General features: G+C 37.6%; 1 protein-coding gene across 1 annotated transcript; it reads left to right on the top strand.

The window, feature by feature from the left end:
* The first annotated feature begins 415 nt into the window (after positions 1–415).
* On the top strand, positions 416–16,294 carry cracdlb (cracd like b). The gene is made up of 12 exons (XM_084402311.1): positions 416–483; positions 4,853–4,957; positions 9,024–9,081; positions 9,424–9,580; positions 10,719–10,848; positions 11,031–11,192; positions 11,307–11,375; positions 11,515–11,739; positions 12,177–13,362; positions 14,761–15,086; positions 15,583–15,685; positions 15,780–16,294. Exons 3-12 carry the CDS (start codon positions 9,033–9,035, stop codon positions 15,944–15,946), a joined length of 2,574 nt encoding a protein of 857 aa, XP_084258437.1. The 5' UTR covers positions 416–483; positions 4,853–4,957; positions 9,024–9,032; the 3' UTR covers positions 15,947–16,294.
* The last annotated feature ends 4,124 nt before the right edge of the window (positions 16,295–20,418 follow it).

Raw genomic sequence — 20,418 nt, 5'->3', positions numbered from 1 at the left:
AATGTTTACTGTTTTGCTGAAACTGAGACATTGAAGCACACAGAGTTAATGTTGTAAATAGTTTTGGAGTGGTTTGATGATAATGGATTTTCCATGTTTACGCATATTTCTACAAAAATGTGATTGCGCTTGATTGATTTTTAATAGATTTTTTTTATTTGTTCAGTGTCGCCAGACGACCTCTAGAATAATAATAAAAAGAAGTGATCTAAAAAAAAGTCTATTATCTCTAGTTATTTGTTAGGGTAGTGGCAATGCTAGTCGTCGTCTTTATAATCCCTGCAGTTGAAACATAAATAACAAGCAAGAAAGAAAAGCTCATTAGAAGAAGCGCACCTGTACGCTTCAGCGCGTCATGTGTCGTCATCATGTGGGTGTGGCCAATCAAGTGAGCTCACTAGTTTCGTTCAGTCTCGTGAGCTGCGCGAGTGTTTTTGATGATCTTAGCGCAGGTGCGCGCTTCTGCATCTCCACTCCACAGAGGTAAGACATCCTTTTATGAGGCTGCTGTGGTTAGTTTTCTCTTCATATCCTTCCTCTTCGCGGCTAATAGGAATGATAGTTTGGTGCGTTGTTTAAAAAAATAAAAAAAATAATAATAATATAGACGCAGTCTGGAAAGAAACCATTTCAAGAAACATCTTTGCGACGGCGATTTCCAACCATGATGAGATGCTGAACTTGAAAAGAAATAGTCTATCTATCTATCTATCTATCTATCTATCTATCTATCTATCTATCTATCTATCTATCTATCTATCTATCTCGTAGGCATGAAGTACTTGTGCACTGTTGTATGTAGCCTATTGTAAAAACATTACTTTAATTTTGTGCAAATGTTGTTCTCAAAGTAGATGTCTTTCTCTAAGCAAGAGGACCTTTTAGAGGATGTAAAGTCTAAGAAGGCCACCATCAGATGTTAAAAATAATCTTTGAAATAGGCGATCAGAGATATCAAAAGCCTATAGATATAATAAAGATGCCCAATTCTGATTTCTGAGTGCACACGGCTCCTCAGCTGATTATTTGATTCTGAAAAAGAGGTTTTGAATGAATAACTTTCTGTGCGTCAGACTCATGTTCAAGTGATGCACTTGTTATTAGGATAGTGTGTTTAGGATACAGTATTGTATATATTATCATTACATATCATCTCAGATTGCTCCCGTACTGCTGTTTATCAAGGGATCATGTTGTGATTGTCCTCCTACACTTGTATTAAAACAGGTGTGTGATGTTTGATAGGAAGTATGTCTAGCTCACGTTAAAGTAATTATAATCCAAAGGTCAGTACGTTTAGGATGAATGCAGCCTTTAGGAGGGGTCAGGTATATCTTCAAAACACAGTTAATGTTCAAGCAGATTAGTCACTCTATCTGTCGAGAAGTTAATGTTTGCAGAACGAGAACTAAACTGTCCTGAAAGGGAAAAAGATGAATGCAGAGCTTCAAGGATAAAAGTGAGTGAATAAAGCGTACAGGTTTTGCATGTCTAGTATTATATATTAGGCTATAAATAATAAAAAAAGTGCTGATATAGAGTGACCACAAAAACAGTAGTGCCCTACTTGTACTTCTATAGGTTACACAGGGAACATTCCCAGAACTTTGGCTTATGTTCTTAGCACAAAAACATGGAAACGTTTAAGTTGGGACATTTTGATCTATCTAACGTTTTGTAAAGTCATCATGAAACGGAAGTTGTGATAGTCTTTCCTTCCCTATAGTGTGACGTTTATCCGAGTGAAACAGCTTCTCAAAAAAGAATAAACGTAGGGCGGGACTTGATTTTGTCCATGGGGAATTGATTGGTTGTTTGTGGTTTGCTATTGGTGGATCTCATGTGAGTGACAGGTTGCTCCGCCCTCGCGCCAGTAAACACGTCATCAGAGAAGAGCTGTAAGAGGGAGGGGAAGTTATTTTGATTAAAGATTATGAGGGGCAAATTCATTTAAAATGAATGACGTGCTCAGAGAAATCATTCATAATAAACACTGCAATATTCCATAAAAAAATAAGAATTGTCCAACTTGATTTCATGGTGAATTTAAGCATTATTACTTACTGCTTGCTTCAGTTCAGAGAACATTCAAAAGTAACGTTTCCATAATGTTTGTAAAGTGATAAAATGGAACATTTTAAATAACAAATGTTTAAATAATTAAAAAACCTGTATGTATGTTAGCAGAAAATTCTCAAAACATGTTGTTAGCAGGGTATATCCTATTATATTTCTCATAGCCAACCTAAAAAAAGCATAAGAAAAGTTTGTCAAGGGACTTTAATGAATTAACTGAATGCATCACATGCCGTACAGTGTACAAAGATGGGCTTGACTGCGTGACTGCATTTCACCTGGGTAACGCAGTCCTTGAATTGACGCATTCATACCAAAAGAAAAGGAAAGGTCAAATCTGAAAGAAAGAAGAAGAAAAAACCTAGAGAAAGTGCGCCAGAGTGAGAGAGATGACATTTCTGCTGGAGTCTCAGGGTGTTGGGTTACATTAGGTCAAAACAACCGGTTGCCAACTACATTGTCTCCTCCTTCGGTTCCTCTTAAAGGATTCATTTCGCATCTTTATGAGCAGGCTGAAAGGTGGATTAAAACTTGTTGACATTCATTAATTGTGTAAGCTGTTGATTTCAGAGCTTATTTTTGGAAAGGTCTTCTGGGAAACTCCTCCGGTGTCACCTGCACTGTTTGAACGTAAGCTAACCTCTGGGAGACAAACAAGATGGAAAGGAAATGATATCACACAAAGCTAAACAGTCTCTATGTAAGCAATAACGTGCGAGAGGCTGAATAAGTCACGGCTGAAGGGCGTTGTTAGACACAACGCGACGCAAAGCCTCACGGATCCGAGGATAAAGTTCATCTCTGTGTAAAAGAAAGCCTGTAATACTCCAAATAGTCAGAGGCCTTTATCTTTGCAAGCACACATGTAAATATGTGAACATGAACATTATGAACACGGTCCTGAACACTAAACGATGGTCATTTTTGACCAATATAAGCTCAGATCGTGAAGCCTACAATCAGTCAGTTTGAAAAATAAACAAAACCTGTCCTAATTGAAAGAAAATAAGCTGACAAAAATCCCAAATCATTAAGTGATAATATAGCTTAACAAGAGATTTAAAAGCTATTTTTTGTTGGATGGTCATTTTTGACTGGGAACACCACAAGGTGGGAAAAAAAATATCCCAGACATTTTGGGAAGTATTTATATTTTGTGTGTAAAAAGTCCAATGCGATAACATTAACTTCCCACTTCTGAAGTCGTAATTACGAGATTCTCGCGTTCAAGTGCTTTGTTGTCGGAAAAAATATGAATCATGGAGGACGCAGGGTTCATTTTTGTCTATTTCTTAGGGAAATCTTATTAAAACCAAAATGTACTGAACATATTTAGTCAACACACGACATGTTTTGAATAAAATGTAGCGCTCCATTTGTTGGCAACCATTTAAACATGGCTTACGCTGACGATTCCAGTGTTTAAGTAAAATAAATGTATAATACATATAATTTACATCCAATGGTTATGTACATAAATAGGCTATACCTGACTCACTAAGGAGTTGATATGTTGTGGGAAAAACGAATAAAACTAAACTTTCCTTTCCTCCAATATATTTAAAGTGTATAGCCTAGCCAACTCTGAAACTCGGGTAGCAAAATGATCTTTCCCAGTCATAAATAAGACTTGGAAGGGCCAATTTCCAACTCGTATTTACGATAATTGTGTCGAGTGCACTTTGTGGGACTTTACTCAAGCATCTCAGCCTTATGCTTAGTTTTAAATCAGTTGTAGTGCACAAAACATAGTTGGCCACAGAGATATGCAAATACAGAAACACACCTGGCGTACATAAACCAGCAGTTTTCAATGTCAACACAGAGCTAAATGTGACGGGTCAAAGAACGAAATTACATTTTTAATCAAATTTACCGTGGCCAAGTCAGTGGTAAGAACGAGTAAAAGGATCGGGATGTTTATTTGCATGCATCTGAACATTGATGGATCTGTAGCTGGAGTTTTCAAATCAGTGTAAAAAGTGAGTTAAAATATTGGGTGTGTGGTCTGGCAACATCAGTCACGAGATGTAGAAGATGTACAAGATGTACAGAATCTAGAATATATTCATAATACGGGATACCAACATTATAGCATAATAACCATACAATATACACATTATAAAGTACTTTAGCAAATATGTAAATGAAATGGGTGATGCAAATGTCCTTTAATTTTTCATTCTGTAAAACAAATGAACAGTTTATCATGTGGTGTTTACCAGTGGTTAAAGATTCAGGGTTTTGTCTCCAGGAGACATTTGTTGCTGGGTAAAAAGCAATGGTTTTAATTCAACCTATTCGTATTATAAACCACTATGAATGCTTTATGGTATTCAGATCAGAAAATAAACTGGAATTTTCTTTTTTTTTTTCGCAATTATTAAGCAGATGATCAGTTTAATATTTCTGGGGAAAAGCCACCAGTAATTATTAACAGTTATTATTAACTTATTAAAAAAAATATGCTTTAGTAAGGGCTTTTACTAAAGATCGTTCAGGGACTTTCCTTGAAATCACTGCAATGCAAGAGTTGAGCAGGTCAAGAAGGTGTAAGGAAATATAGGGAAGGAGAAGAAAATAATTTAGCAGTACAGTACATTGAAAGAACTGAATGACGATGGATATATCTACAAATAATCTACAAGAACCAATGAGAAGATCCCAGGCAGTTTTAAAACACATCTAATTTATTGCCCTCACATCCTGTTAGTACCTCTTTGTTCCCTCACTCTCTCTCTCTCTCTCTCTCTCTCTCTCTATTTGCAGATGTCAGTGATCTAAAACTAAGGACTAAAGACCACAGCGGAAAAAGCCACAGAAGAAAACTAAAGAAGCTCTCAGACGAGGGAGAACATTCTGCCTCAACGTAAAGCTGCTGGTAAGTTTAGAATAATTTACTATATCATGTTTTTGTTCGTTTTCATTTTTACAACCAGTTCAGGTGCTTTACTATAAGTAAAATAATATGATCAATAAGTTATGACAACATGTTTTTTCCATTACTTTAACCTTTAATAATTTAACCAATTCCAGTTAAGTTGTACAAAAAACTACTGTCCAACTAGGAAAGATTAAATAAATAAAAAAGAAGAGTTGAAATGACTTGCAGTAAGCGATTTCTGAGAAACGCTGTTGACATTAACACCTAATCAACACCTAAACATATTTTGTGAATATTTTCTAGTCGCCTGCGTTTGCATAGCATGTTCATTCATTTGGGGGTGGGGCAATGAAGGGACGGGTGTGTTTCTTTTGGGTGTCGATTTCAAATATCAAATTCTTCTCAGAAATTGTTTACTGCACCTTTAAGACTGAAATTAGGGGAATCTTTTTTAGTGTTCCTCAATACGTCATTTATTTGATCAAAAACACAGTAAAAATTAGCCTGGGTTTCCCCATACTGCCTTGCTCGCAGCGTGATTTTATTCACGCTGCTAGGCAGTCTGGACACCATGGACCAGATTTTCCCCTGAAAAAGGGAACCAATCACAGAACGGGGAGGGAGCAGCAAGACGATGACGACACCGAAGCAGTTTGTTTATATCTATGAATCCAACATGGCATCAGACTCGACGTTACCTTCTACCCTCATGTTTATCTTGCACAAACGGTAATATTCGCTAAACGCCATCGTGCACAAATAAATCTTTGACCCATCGTCTTTTTCCTCGTTGAATTTCTGTCACTCATCTGGTATAATTGAAGCGATTGGTTATGAGCTACGTACAGGCGCATTTGATAGACATTCGTAGCGCCCAATAAACGGCTCTGGGCATTCGTAAACCACGCCTCAAATACGAGAAAACGAACACGTGGTTCCCGGACCAAGTCTCAAATGAGACTTGGTCTGACGTTAGCCAGGCTAAGTAAAAATAGTAACATTGTGAAATATTATTACAATATAAAATAAGTATTCCTGTGATGGCAAAGCTGAATTTTCAGCATTATTAATCAGCAGCCAATACAGCCAGATTTAGGCTCTTAATATGCATAACACATTGATATTTATGAACACGACCTGCGGGAAGAAAGCCGACCCTTGATGTTCTAGCCTTCCACTATTATTACACAACATTGATTTTTGATCTTTTGGTTAAACAAGAGTCTATTATCTGCCATTGTGTTGATCCTAACCCTGACTACTATATTGCATGAAGTGAATGCACAGCACTTTTGTCCTCCTCTGCACGCTCAGAAGCACATGGCATAAAGATTCCATATTAGACAGCAAGGACAAAAGGGGTTATTGGTATTTCTGTCATTAGATTGTTTGGTTAAGGCCTGAGGACAGTAGTAGCAGGTGTGTGTGCATATGCTAACACAGACATTTACATAAATTGATTAAGTTTTTTTTTTTATAGAACCATCTCATGCTACGATTCAGACACACGCCCCAGAGAGCACAACAGGATAAAGTTACAGCCATGATAACAAACTGATGATTGTTTTCATTAGCATGGTTATCATCACTATTATTATTCATCATACTTAGGATTAGGGACCTATTTCAACAAAGCACTAATGCCAAGTATTAAAATTTGGCATAATTATTCACATTCTTGTTGAGGAGAGATGTGCTATTACTTATAAGAGATACAATTTAAAATCTCCACCTGATGGATAATAAAAAAAAGACACAGAGTGCGCTGCCGAAAGGGCTGCCGCTTTTGCATAGTTTGTGCTTGCCGTTTAATAATGAAACTTAGCCAACTTAGGCAGCTCCAGTGGTACGATGAAAAGATTTATTCTGGAACTCTGTTATGGAAACTATGTGGAAACCTTAAAGAAACAATTTAATAATCAATTAAAAAGGAGCTTATACCTGCATGATATTACGCTGGACCCACATTGGACCAGCGGTTTGGAAAATGGAGGGAGGCGCCATCTTCTGGCTAGAGGCGGGAATTCATTCGGTGCGACGCCGTTATGGGTATTCTCTAGCCGTTTAGCGTACATTGGTTGTACACTTGTTATTGCGGTGATTTATGGGATAGCATGAGGGCACTCGATAACATCCACTTTGGTTTCGGACACCACTACAAATGGCTGTCCCCTCAAATAGTGCTCAAATAGGGTATTAGACCTGGAAGAAAAAAAACGATTCGCCTATAGCTATCGCATTCTTTTTTTTTTCTTTTTTTTTGATTCTAAAATAGATTTTTTTATTCCAGAATCGATAATAATTCAAATTCAACTGCTTTATTTTTGTCCCTGCTTGTAGATGAGGTTGACAGAAGTTAGCCACTTCGTTCCAACAGAGGATGAAATGTGTCGTTATCTATGAGTGTTGAGTGACGTAATATCCCAAGAGGACGCGTGAAAGAGACGCAAAACTGAACGCACTGAAAAGTCCTCGCGCTACTCATATGCTGTGAGAGAGACAAGACAATAGTGCTGCACGATTCATCTTTAAAAGACTGTGATCTCGATTCAAAAACCCACGCGATCGTTCAATTCGTCTATCTATTAAATTTGACAAAATCATATCGCGACATTCATAGCTGTGTTGGCGCTGCCGCTGACCCGGAGAGAGTGTCATGAAACAGCTTCACAAACAGTCTTTTCAACCTCATAGTATCATATTTCTGTGATGCAATAGTTAAAATTATCATAGAAGTACTTGGATAAAAGTTCAAATATGAACACTGATGTCTACGATAGCGATCAAAATTAGCTTTTGATAGAAACTTAGTGCTTAAAATAACTTATTTATCGATTACATTGTTTCACCACTAAGTGGCGAAAAGTGACTGTGTTTTTGTAAATATCACTCATCCTATACATCATGTACAAAAGTGTATGATTTAACTTTTCCCCATGATCTAGTGTTAAAACAATTGCAATATGGAATCACAATACGTGTAGAATCGCAATTCTTAAAAAAAAAATATATCGCAATACATATCGTATCGGCACCCAAGTATCGTGATAGTATCGAATCGGGAGATAGGTGTATCATCCTAGCCCTAATAGGGTATTAGGGGCGAGTTGCAACTGCACAACACAATGAGCTAAAGAAGTACTTTTCTGGCGTGTACTGTATCAACACCTGATAAGTTTATTGATCTAATCTGTGAATGAAATACTGTAAGTGTAATAAACAGTAAATGTAAATGCTCTGACACGCCAAAGAATAAATCTGAGGGCATGTGTGTGAGAAAGTGTGTGGTTAATGAATTGTGAGAGCTTGAACAAGGGCTTGGTTTCCCAGGTTGCAGGTATAGACACAATCTAGTGTTTACTAAAATGTGCGCCACCCTTGTGCATCGCTAAGCAACTGGTGTCCTGGCCAAAGTGAACTACTGTTCTCTCCCCTTAGAAGTCACTGTATTACAAGTGGCCAGTGATTGTCTCACAACACAAAGCCAATAGAAAGACGCAGGAGATGTTTGCACAAACTGTGGTTTGACAGTCAGACACGCCAAAGAGGATGAAAGCAGATGCTGGGCGTCATCCAGTTTGCCAATATAAAAGCAAAGAGACCAGCACATGACTCTCTGTCTTCACAACATGTACGTCATCAAACTTGTGAGCAATAATCTGGGTTATATGATGTAGCAGTGCACAATTACATTCCATTTACCTTATCTTTTAAAAGTAGTAGATTCAGCTATTGATCTGTATGAAGAACTTTTAAACTGGGAAAAAAAGGAGCAGCTCTTTCCTTATTAGGACATTGAGGATTCTAACAAATGCTTACACCAGGGCTCATCACCTTTGAACACAGGAAATGATGTACTAAAGTGCAAACAGAGTGCATCAGTTAACTGTGATCAGCTGATCTTTACTGCTGTAAATAAGACATGCAGCAGACACTTTTCCACACAGTTTCTATTTAAAGTCTTGTTCGTAATTCCATTACTCCAGTCTGCACACACTGAGATTTATACGCTTTTCTTTTTTTCAGTCATTATATGATTTTCTCTTCTTTTGTGGATCAACAGATTAAAAACATGGAATCCGGCCCCGGAGAAATGGACAAAAATGGAGAGGAACTCACAGGTTTGTGTTCGAATTCCTGATTTGAATACATTCGCACATTTTCTTTTTAAGGATTTATTAATGAGAAATACATGCATTAGTGATTTTACTACGTTTAAGGGCTATTTTTAGACTCAACATTAAGTGTCTAAAACTCCCTTAACCATAGTTAAATCACTGTAACCCAGTAGCCTTATAATAGAAGACACCAATATTGAACACATAATTAATAGTAATAAAAATAAAATCAGACAGAACCAAATCTGACCTTACTTTACAAACAGATCTTCTCATGACGTCATTAATCTCTATTTCTGGAGATCCATGCAAATCAATCTTTCTTACTCCTGGTCTCTTCAACAGGAAGGAAGAAGTCCCGTTTTAAGCAGCTGAAGACGCGTCTCTTTGGGAAACTGAAGAAAAAGGAAAACGAAGGGCTGATTAAGCAAAGCCAGTCCGCTAGTGACATCACTGCTCCAGAGGGCATAAGGGAAGGCTACGACTCTGAAGACGAGTTTTCGTAAGTCGCTTATATGTCAATAAATTAAAGTGGCCCTATTATGCTTATTCTTTCATGTTGTGTATAATATAGCTGTTTGTGAATGTAAAAGGTCTGCAAAGTTCACAATAAATGTTAATGTGTAAGTTATTACCTATATCGAGTCATCAGTAATTCCAGTCTTACTTCCTACACGAACTTACGTAGGTAAAAAAAAAAAAAAAAAATGCCAGTGCATAATGCCAGCCTATGGTCTGTATTGGCTGCCCTTGAACATCGTCTGCTTTGACCCTCAAACACTAGTTGTAGCTGAGTTTGGATAAGTTTGGATCATGTTATTCACATGTCGAGAAGACACTGTTTTCTGTGCTGCCAAAGCAAATCCACTTTGCATGCACTTCCAAAGAATGAGGACTCAGACTGGGATTTATAGATCAGGAGCTAAAATTTAGATATGGTAATAGCGTTTCACAACAGACTGGGTCATCTGACCAATCAGAGCAGAGTAGACCAATCATAACAGACTGGGCCACCTGACCAATCAGAGCAGAGTAGAACAATCACAACAGACTGGGCCATCTGACCAATCAGAGCAGAGTAGACCAATCATAACAGACTGGGCCACCTGACCAATCAGAGCAGAGTAGACCAATCATAACAGACTGGGCCACCTGACCAATCAGAGCAGAGTAGAACAATCACAACAGACTGGGCCATCTGACCAATCAGAGCAGAGTAGAACAATCACAACAGACTGGGCCATCTGACCAATCAGAGCAGAGTAAGCCTCAGACAGTTTTTTTTTTTTCAACCTTGGATGCATGTAAATCTATTGTAGAAGACATTCAAAACAAAATTAGGAACCTTCAAAACAGCATAATAAGGGCACTTTAACATCAAAGAGCTGTCCTGCTGGTTTACTAATCTGATTAAATTGGTTATTTGTACACTATATTGCACTGTAGTGTGTGGGGGTGTATGCATGTATAAAACCTAATATATATATATAGTACAGCAATGGTACAATATATAGAATATATACTATTTCATATAACCAATAAAAACATTTAGTACAATATCTATGTTATTAAACAGATACTGTACTGATGTTCTACTGAAACTAAAATAAAAAAATGAACCTATTGAATCTGATCCGCAGGTACCCGCAGTGTCTGAGCTCCAGGGCGCTGTCTCACGATAGCATCTTCTTTACCGATCAGACCCAGTCCACAGAACCGACACGCGTTCTTTCACAAGAGAACGTTCATGGCAAAATTAAGGCCTTACAAGTAAGGGAATGTTCTTTGTGGAGAAACCAACAGCTTGCAAATGTTTTTGTTAGAAAAAGACAGCAGATCATTTGACCTACTCTTATTATGCTACAGCAGTGTGCTTTGTGCTTTGTTCAACTTTAATTTGAGTAAGGCCGGGGTTCATTAAATAGCAAGTGGTTTATATTTTGTTCCGGCAGTTGAAACTACAGCAACAGAACTTACATCTAGGTCCTCCTCCAATGTTGATTCCTTGCAAACGCACAGAGGACTCAGGAACCACTTCAGAGGATGATGGTTTACCGTGCAGTCCACCGGAGACGTCCTTCCACGAGCGAGTGAAGCATAGAGCCGTTTACAAGGTACCAGAACAATAGAGATGTAAAGTATAGGTACACTTAAAACATAACAGAGACATTTGCTACTACTTTAACTTTGACCTTATTAATGGAATCCAAATGCCATTTTTCTTACAGTATCCCGAATCTCAGAAACATCTGAGCTCTCTGAGTTTAGCAGGAACGGGAAGTGAAGAAGAAGAACAGGTAATATTCATGAATAATAATAATAATAATAATACGTAATATTGACACACCGCATTATTCAAAACAATCTTTGCGAATAAACATTTACAAAGAAAAATTTATATATACATTATTTGATGGTAAATATTGTCTCACTCAGGGTGATCCTTTCCAGCCATCATCAAGGCCTCTATCCCCAATCTCCAAACCGTCCCCTCAGCCAATCATCTCCCCCACCTCCGCCTCGACCACACCCACTTCAGGAGTTGACTTCAGTAGCCCTGCATGTTACATGGCCAGTTTGGATAACTCGGCTGCCCGTCATCGCATGTCAGTCAAACCGAGGAAACAAAGAGCCAGCACGAGGGGAAACAGAGTGCCAACGGTAAGACAGTGAAGGTGATACAATGTATATGCCTCAGCTTCACATCAAGCTGTACGTATAAATAGATTTAAAATAGAATTAATGTGACAACGTTACACTGGATGTGTTAAAAAACTAGATTTCTCTTATTGTAATCAATGGCAGTGTGGACACTGGAAGTGCTTATTTTATTGATTTAGAATTATTTTATTTACAAATATGTGTTCATTTTATTCTTTATGTAACTAAACTAAAGTTCTAAAATTATTTTGCCATTTAAAAAAATATATGTTTTCAAAGGGTGTTAACTAAAACTACTAAAGGTTTTCATTAATTGAAATAAAATAGATAGATAAAACAGATAACTGAAATCTGCAAAAAGTAATGAATACTTAATCATTACTAAACGGTTGGTTTACACATAAAAAATTGAAGGCATTTTGATCTCTCTTTTCCAGGTATCTCTTTCTCCCAGGTATCGTTCAGAAAGCATCAGTGATCTGGACAACGTTCTGTCTGAGGGGGATGATGATGATGGCACCATGGCGTTCACAGAGACAGAGCAACGTCGTTTGTCTTCCTCTCCGTCTTCTGACCTAATAGAGAAGCCCATCTCTCCAGAACCTGCAGAGACATCTCCTGCAAAGTCAGTGCAGAACCAGGAGGAGAACCCCAACAAAACTGAAATTAATTTCCCATCTCTGGGTGTTGAAATCCTAAAGTCGGAAGCGTCTCCTGAATCTGAGGGCAAAGTCACCACAAATCCTCTTTATTTGCAGCCCATGTCCTTTGGCTTGACCTCAAGCTCCTCAGGTCCACCGTCACCATCAGGACTTCCAGAATCGACACAACCATCAAGAGCAATAGAGTCATTAAGAGCCCATTCACCTATCCAGAGACATGATCCGAATGATATCCAGATTCAGATTGTGTGTGGAACAAATACAAAGGAAAGCCCCCAGGAGGAAGCATCATTTAGACAAGTTCCTGTACCTCTGCCTCGCATCAAAAATCCGAAAATGGAAATGAGCCCTACGTCTCCAAAAGGAGCCATGGAGGCCTCAACAAAACCTTTCATTGCATCTGCAAAGCATCACTCCAAAACAACAAGTGAGACTGTGACAAAGCAGAATGAGGGCCATTTGAAAGGTACTCCAGGAATCAAGATTCAATCCAACAAACCCAACCTAGAGCCGCAGAAAGATGAAGCAAGAGAAACAAAACCAACAGAGTCTCAGAATCTCCCCCATCAAACACAAGACACAAAGAGTTTTCGTAGAGAAGTAACGCCTCCTATTATGTCCAAACCTACAACAGGAACCAATCTTAAGACTGATATTGCTACAGAACACGTGGAAACGGAGAAACTAGAGGAACCTGAAGACAGAAAACAGAAGAATACTTTTGGGGTGCAGCTCCGCACAACCTCTCTGTCGCTGAAATATCGCTCTGAGGTTTCCAAAATTAAAGATGAAACCAAACGGTACAGTTTAGAGTCTAATACAGCGCTAGCTGACTCAGAAGAGCATGCTGGGAAAGCAGAAACCTTCAGAAATACGTGTGATGGCAATTCAAAGAGTAAACAGTGTGTTCCCAAAAAACAAGATTCGCAGAGCCTGGAGTTTCAGCTTGCTGCCCAAGACAGTGAGTGTAAATGTCTTTCTTCTTTCTGTTCAACGATATAATATATGGTATCTGTTTGTTGAATTGGTTCAATCGATATTTTTTTTGTTCAAGAAAATGGTCATAAAATTAAACTAAATATAAAAGGAACTGGATATTTGAAATAGGGTTATTATAGTTAAAGTGCCCCTATTATGCTTTTTCGAATATTACCTTTCATGTAGTGTGTAGTACAGTTGTCTGTACAAAAGTGCACCCAAATAAAGTTATTGTCTCCTAAAAAAAAGAATCGATTCTGAACTGCTAAAACGAGTCATCAGCAATTGCAGTCTCACTCCTGTTACATACCTACATAGTAATGTATCAAATTTGCATAATGCCCGCTTATAGTCTTCACTGGCTGCCCGCGAAAAATGTTTGAGGCTCAACAGACTGGGCCATCTGACCAATCATAGCAGAGTAGACCAATCATAACAGACTGGGCCATCTGACCAATCAGAGCAAAGTAGACCAATCATAACAGACTGGGCCATCTGACCAATCAGAGCAAAGTAGACCAATCATAACAGACTGAACCATCTGACCAATCAGAGCAGAGTAGACCAATCATAACAGACTGGGCCACCTGACCAATCAGAGCGGAGTAGCTCTTAGAAAGGAGGGATTATAGAGACCGAATCTTAGAACAAACTTTTCAAAGTTTTCAAACTCTTTGAGAATTTTTTTTTACCTTGGATGCAGGTAAACTGATTGTAGGAAACCTCCAAAACAAAATGACTAACCTTTAATATAGCATAATAGGAGCACATTAAATAAAACAATTAGAAAAAAATGTTACTGAAAAAAATAAATGTTAACTGAAAAAAAAAATATATATATATATAAAAATTCTCAGCTAGTTGCCAAGGCAACATTTCTCATTTTCATTTAGTTTTACTTGATGTACTAAAATAACTAAAACAGACATAAACATTTATAAAAAAAGCTATGTAGAAATGACAAAACATTTTTTTTTTTACTAAAATCAAAATGAAAACATAAAATATAAGAATAAAAACGAATTGGAATTATTATTAATATTAAAACTAAAATTAAACATTTAAATTAAAATGTTTTATGAACTGAAGTGTTCCCAGATAAATACCATTCTGACTTTTTCTTTGCTATTTGTAATCTGACAGTAATATAAAACTATATATTAAACTTTATATAAAAACAAACAAACAAAAAATAAAACAATCTGAGATTGTTAATACCAAAATAATAGACTGCCGTGGAAAAACAAAATAACTGCACAGCAGTGTCAATCAAAATTTATCAAAAAAAGTAAAAATTATTATTGTGTCATTTCATAACACAGAAAACAAAGTTAAAATGTACAATTCAATTCTTTCTAAAATTGAGTTGGTTTTTTTACAGCTAGAAGACCATCTATCCAGAATACATCAGGAGCAACTAAAGAATCTGTGTCTGAGCCAGGCTGGAAGAGTCTAGCCAGAGAGAAGACCAGAGCTTACCAGCCATTCTTGAGCAGACTGGCCACAAATCACTCACCAGTCCACCCCTCACCTCCACCAGCACCTCCAGCACAGCCTCCCAAACCATCCGTACAGCCTAAAACACAACCACTAACCACCGCCGCGCTTCATCCTCTGAAAGCACAGCACACACTGAACACACCAATTCAGCCGGCCTCACAGAGACTTACTACTAAACCAGCACCTAGTGGAACAAAAGACAAGCAGGTAACATGGCTGGAGAGCACTGAACACACTTCTGTCATATATATATATATATATATATAATTATTTATTTTTTGTACACACACACACATCGTTAGCCTCATAGCATAATTGCCTAAGTCATTTAAAAAAAAAATATTACTTAGGCAATTATGCTATGAGGCTAACTATATATATACAAAAAAAAACATAGGAAAATTAAGGAGAAAAGTAAAAGCTATTGGTAATATTCTGATAAGATATATATATAAATAATGTAGATATATAATATTAAATGTAAATGTATATCTACACATCTATATAGATGCTAGATATATGTTAACTGAAATAAAATGTGTGTATATATATATATATATATACACACATATATGAATTAAATGAAATGCATATAAATTAAAAATTATTAAGTATGATTATATTATTCTGTATAGTCTCTAAATTAATTTAAGGTCATTAAGATGCATCCAATATAATTTTATTATTTCTTTACTCTTTGCAGGACAGTGATAGGAACTGTACACCAGACGATTACACGACAAAGAGAGGAGCAGCCTCCAACAAGATGGATGGGAACGCAAAACCCGTCCCACCTAACACAGAAAGTAAGCCACTGCTTTGACTGTCATTTTGCTGTTCTTCAAAGCTTCATCATTTGATGTAGACGTTGATGTGCATGTCCGTGTTCCTCTGCAATAGCATTTACCGTCACATCTGAGCTTCCAGCAACATCAGCATCATCATCATCATCATCGCCACCAGACGTCTCTCAGCAGCAACAGCCACGGTCAGATGGAGCTCAGCCGTCCTGGATGGAGCTCGCCAAGAGGAAGTCTTTAGCATGGAGTGACAAAACTTTAGAATGAAGACGAGACAATCGACCAGAGACATTCAGTGATGGACTTATGAAGTGGTGCAATACCCAATGTTACAGTGAATGAATGTAATGCTGTGTGCGTGAGATTGAGTGAGTGATTGTATGCTAATATATTGTACAATTATAATTAATTTGCATTAGTAAGATGTTACTCAACAGATTTACACAAATGTTTGTAATTAATCAAGCATTGATATTTGCATAGTAATTATGAATGAAGAACATGTATAGCTATAGTTTGTCCGCGTTTTTATGGTAGGCTATGTTACATTAAAACAGCTGATTCCCGATACAGAGATAATAAACAAACAGTAACTACTATGCTTAGTAGATACAGTGAGTCAATGGTATTGCATTATATAACAATATATCAAAGTGGCATTCATAAAATGCAATATTACATCAATACAAACTTGCCTTACTCCATGAGAACATGATGGATACACTGCCCTCTGGTGGACACATCACACCCTGACTATAAAAGTGTAAAATATTAATCCATGGCATGTTCATATTCCATTCAAAGTAGGATGACACGTGGGAATTAGTTATAGTGAATATAGATAATTAGTTATTCTCAACATTCATTTAATAATTTTTCCACATCTCACCAACTCTTATTCAGGCCTTTTTTATATAAATACACATAAATACAATAGATTTTTTTTACACATAAATAATATAAATGTGTAATCATCAAGCTAATGATGAACTTTAAGAAAGCTCTCGAACTGGGAGCGGGCCTGGAAGAGAAAAAGAAAAAACCTTGGTGTCAAGACAGCTAAAATTAAGAATATACAAAAGAGAAGCAAGAGAAGAAGGTGAGTTGAAAATAAGGAGTGGATCCGTCAGGCTGTTTGAAGTCGGGCATTGTATTGAGGCGTTATTGTGTCTGACGGCGAGCGATATAATGAAGATGAAGAAAGTGAGTGAGGGCTGAAGTTAATAATGCGTCGACCCCCCGTTGCTCCGACTCACCCTCTTCATCGTCTAATTGACCGGGCAGGATCCCCGGAGTCCTCTGTTATTATTTATTAACAATTCAAAGATAAATAATTCACGACTTTGAAAAGAAGCTTGCGGACAGAAGCTCTTAATTGAGCTTTGGAAAGGAATGGCGAGGCCCTTGTCCTGATTTTTACACCTTCCTTTCTTTCTTTCTTTCTTTTTGTCTTAACTTTATATCAAACTAATGCATATTTATCTTACTTGCGGTGCAGTCACATTTAATGCTGTTCAGCGACCTACAGAAAGTTGCTTGGTTTGATAGTGACTTCCGTGTGAGCTATAGGCCTACTTTATAAATCACTACATTGTTAACTAGACAATGGCTTTTTTGACAGGGAAATTTCGCCGAGACTACCGCACCTTAAAGGGTGTGTTTACACGACAATGATGTACTAAAAACCGACGACAACATTGTCAAAATGATCCCCGTTCTGCGAATATGACTATAAAGGCTGTATTATGCATATCAGGCCAGTAGTTGGCGATGTCACTTTGTCAAGAAACACCTGGCGCGCGAACCCATCGACACATTACAAGTGACAATTCTATTTTTTTGGAATATTGCGTTTTTTTTTTTTATAAATTACTTATGTGCACTTATATATGTATTTTTTTTTTATTCATGTTCCTTCAAAGTAATCTTTCCCTCCCTCTTGTAACGACTTCTCTGATGACGTGTTTACAGGCGTGAGGGCATGGGCAACCTGTCACTCACATGAGATCCAGCAAACCACAACCATTCAATCAATTCCCAATGGACAAAATCAAGTCCCGTCCTACATGTTTTTCTTGTTCGAGATCGGATGTCACAATAGGTAAGAAAAGACACTTCTTTTCTTTCAAAGCTTTGAGATCATGTATCTGTGTTCTGCGGTTATAAGACAATAAAATATTCTGGTAACACTTTACAATAAGGTTCTTTAGTTAAAATTGATGAATGTATTAACTAACAGGAACTAACCATGAGCAATCCATTTGTTACTGTATTTGTTAATCTTTGTTAACGTTAGTTTATAAAAATACAGCTGTTAATTGTTTGTCCATGTTAGTTCAGAGTGCATTAACTAATGTTAACAAGATTTTAATAAAGTATTAGTAAATGATGAAATTAACATTAATAAAGATTGACAAATGCTGTATACGTGCAGTTCATTATTAGTTCATGCTAACTAATGTAAACTAAAGTTAACTAACAAACCTTATTGTAAAGTGTTACCAATATTTTAAACAGTCATAATTGCAAATAATTGACCACGCATGAACGCATAGCAATGCTAAAAAACACTTTGAACCAGTATCAATCTTATACTGCGTCTACACAGTTGCACAGCTAGAAGCTGTCTACACTAGACGCGACAAAGTGACCATTGCAAATCCATTTGTCCTTCCTATGAGAAGTGTCGTGAGTGATTGGGGAACTGCCGGGGATTTGTCACGTCGCGCCACATCCAGTGTAGACATCATCACTGATTATAATGGTTCTACCAGAGAATGTCTAATAGGAAGAGAATTGGCACTCTCTGGTTACTTCCGGTTTCTGGACTGGCTGCAGTAACACGTCTCTGTCCATGCGGGGGCGCTCGCAGGCGAGTGCAGAATGAATGGGAGTCTATGGGGTTTCACCCCCAGAATCCACTTTTCTCAGGATGTCATTTTTTGTCAAGTAATTTGAATGTTGTATTCGAAAGGAGACGCAAAGACATTACACATTGCTGGGTGTTAGATTTTTTAGAGTCACTTATTTGCTTTAAAAAGTCTTTTAAAGTGTCAATGACGTCATACACATCGTACGACCAGATATACTGTTTTACGGCAATCCTTCAGTCACTTTGGTGCTTTCGCGCTCTGCACTTTCTTTTCTCTCGAGGCATCGACAACACAGCTGACACAGGTAAATACACGTGCTAGAAGAGTTTTTGTTTTGTTTGTTTCTGGTCCCGCTTCGGATGCCACGATGCCATCAAGCGGTATCTCTGGTCGTAATCAGTCCTTCACTGACCAATCAGCGTTCATTAGCAGAATGCTAGCGTGTTATGGGCAACAACAACTCAACCTGTAAGAAATCGAAAGGACATAAGTACTCGTTCATTCAACTTTCGACCTACAACTCATGTTGAACTTGCAAAACCTACACTCAAATCTGAGATTTCTCAACGGCAATCGGGTGAAAGAGACAAATTTAGCCGTCTAGCCCCATAGACTCCCATTCAGTCTGCGATCACCTCCAGTGGAATTCTAATGGAACTGCAACCAAGATCAATACAATGGGGCTAATAGGAAGTGCCAAGGCTCTCCGTAGACGGGCTCTGGTTCTACTGTCTTTTGTCGCATCGCGCCGCTCGCGTCCGGTGTAGTAGACACGGTGTTAGCATCTACTCGACAACACTCTAGCATTGTGGCACCACTAAATTCTTCCAGAATAACATTTGATCAACTTTTAAAACATTTTGCACTTTACTTTTTTAAATTTTATTTTTATTCAACAGTCAACACTGTTAATTGTTTGTTTAAAATTATTTATGGCATAATGTAATTTACAGTAAACAGGGATCCGGCGGGATTAGCCCTCCTCTTATATTGACAAAACAAGAAAAGCTTGAAAATTCTGCCACAGGATTTTGAAATGATCTTATTTTTATTTTAAATGTCTCATGCTTTTACAGCTTGCTAAGTTTGATCAACATGGTTCTTTAGGGCTTTAGATCATTAATAAACCAATCTTGATTCAAAGCAGCTAATGTTTAAAGTTTGCTTTTCACTGAAGTACAGTTTCTGCTGGGATATAATAAGTCAGAGAAACATCCCTCTGAAGGTCTTCTTTAGCTTGCTTCTCATCGGGGAATGGTTCATCAGAAGTTTTCAACAAGGTCCACAGAAATCTCCAGTTGCCACAATACTACACACAGAGCCTTTAATGATCGCTGCTCTGGGGGAGAGTGCAGATGGGAAGATAGTTTAACTTTATATTTGTATTTTTGAAGACATCACTGTAGACTTCGCTAAATCTAAAAGTACATCAAAGCGTCTAACGCAGCTTCTGCTAAACATTTGTCTGGTCCTTATTACCAAAGTATCTAATGCCCGTGGGACACTGAAGAGTCTAAAAGGAAAAACAAACATGCGCCTTTAGCTAACAAATAACTGTTTATGCTGGTACAAATGAGCATTCAGGGTAAACAAATACTCTCGAATGCTAAAATAAAAATTTGTGGTGCCTTGCGACTGTGTAAATGATCAATAGCAATGGTTTATCTCAGATCAAAAGATTTTAGTCAGGTGTAACGATGAACTTTTTATTAATAAATGACTGGAACCAGTTTCCAACTTATTAATGGCGCTCTGCTTTTATGAGCACAGAACTGCACTGCTTGTCGAGTGGGTCCCGGTCCAAGGTGGAAACACCTCTCCAGAGACGCTGCATTTTGCTTGCTTGATCTATCCGAGTATATTCCG

This window comes from Rutilus rutilus (assembly GCF_951802725.1).
Source record: "Rutilus rutilus genome assembly, chromosome: 2".
NCBI classification, from domain to species: Eukaryota; Metazoa; Chordata; class Actinopteri; order Cypriniformes; family Leuciscidae; genus Rutilus; species Rutilus rutilus.
Note: the sequence above shows the minus strand (reverse complement) of the source record. Positions and strands in the feature narration are given on the sequence as shown.

Excerpts from the sequence above, each read along its gene's own strand:
- cracdlb (XM_084402311.1), top strand. The coding sequence starts at position 9,033 with ATGGAATCCGGCCCCGGAGAAATGGACAAAAATGGAGAGGAACTCACA. Across the intron at positions 9,082-9,423 it reads AAATGGAGAGGAACTCACAG|GAAGGAAGAAGTCCCGTTTT; the intron begins GTTTGTGTTCGA and ends TCTCTTCAACAG. Across the intron at positions 9,581-10,718 it reads GACTCTGAAGACGAGTTTTC|GTACCCGCAGTGTCTGAGCT; the intron begins GTAAGTCGCTTA and ends TCTGATCCGCAG.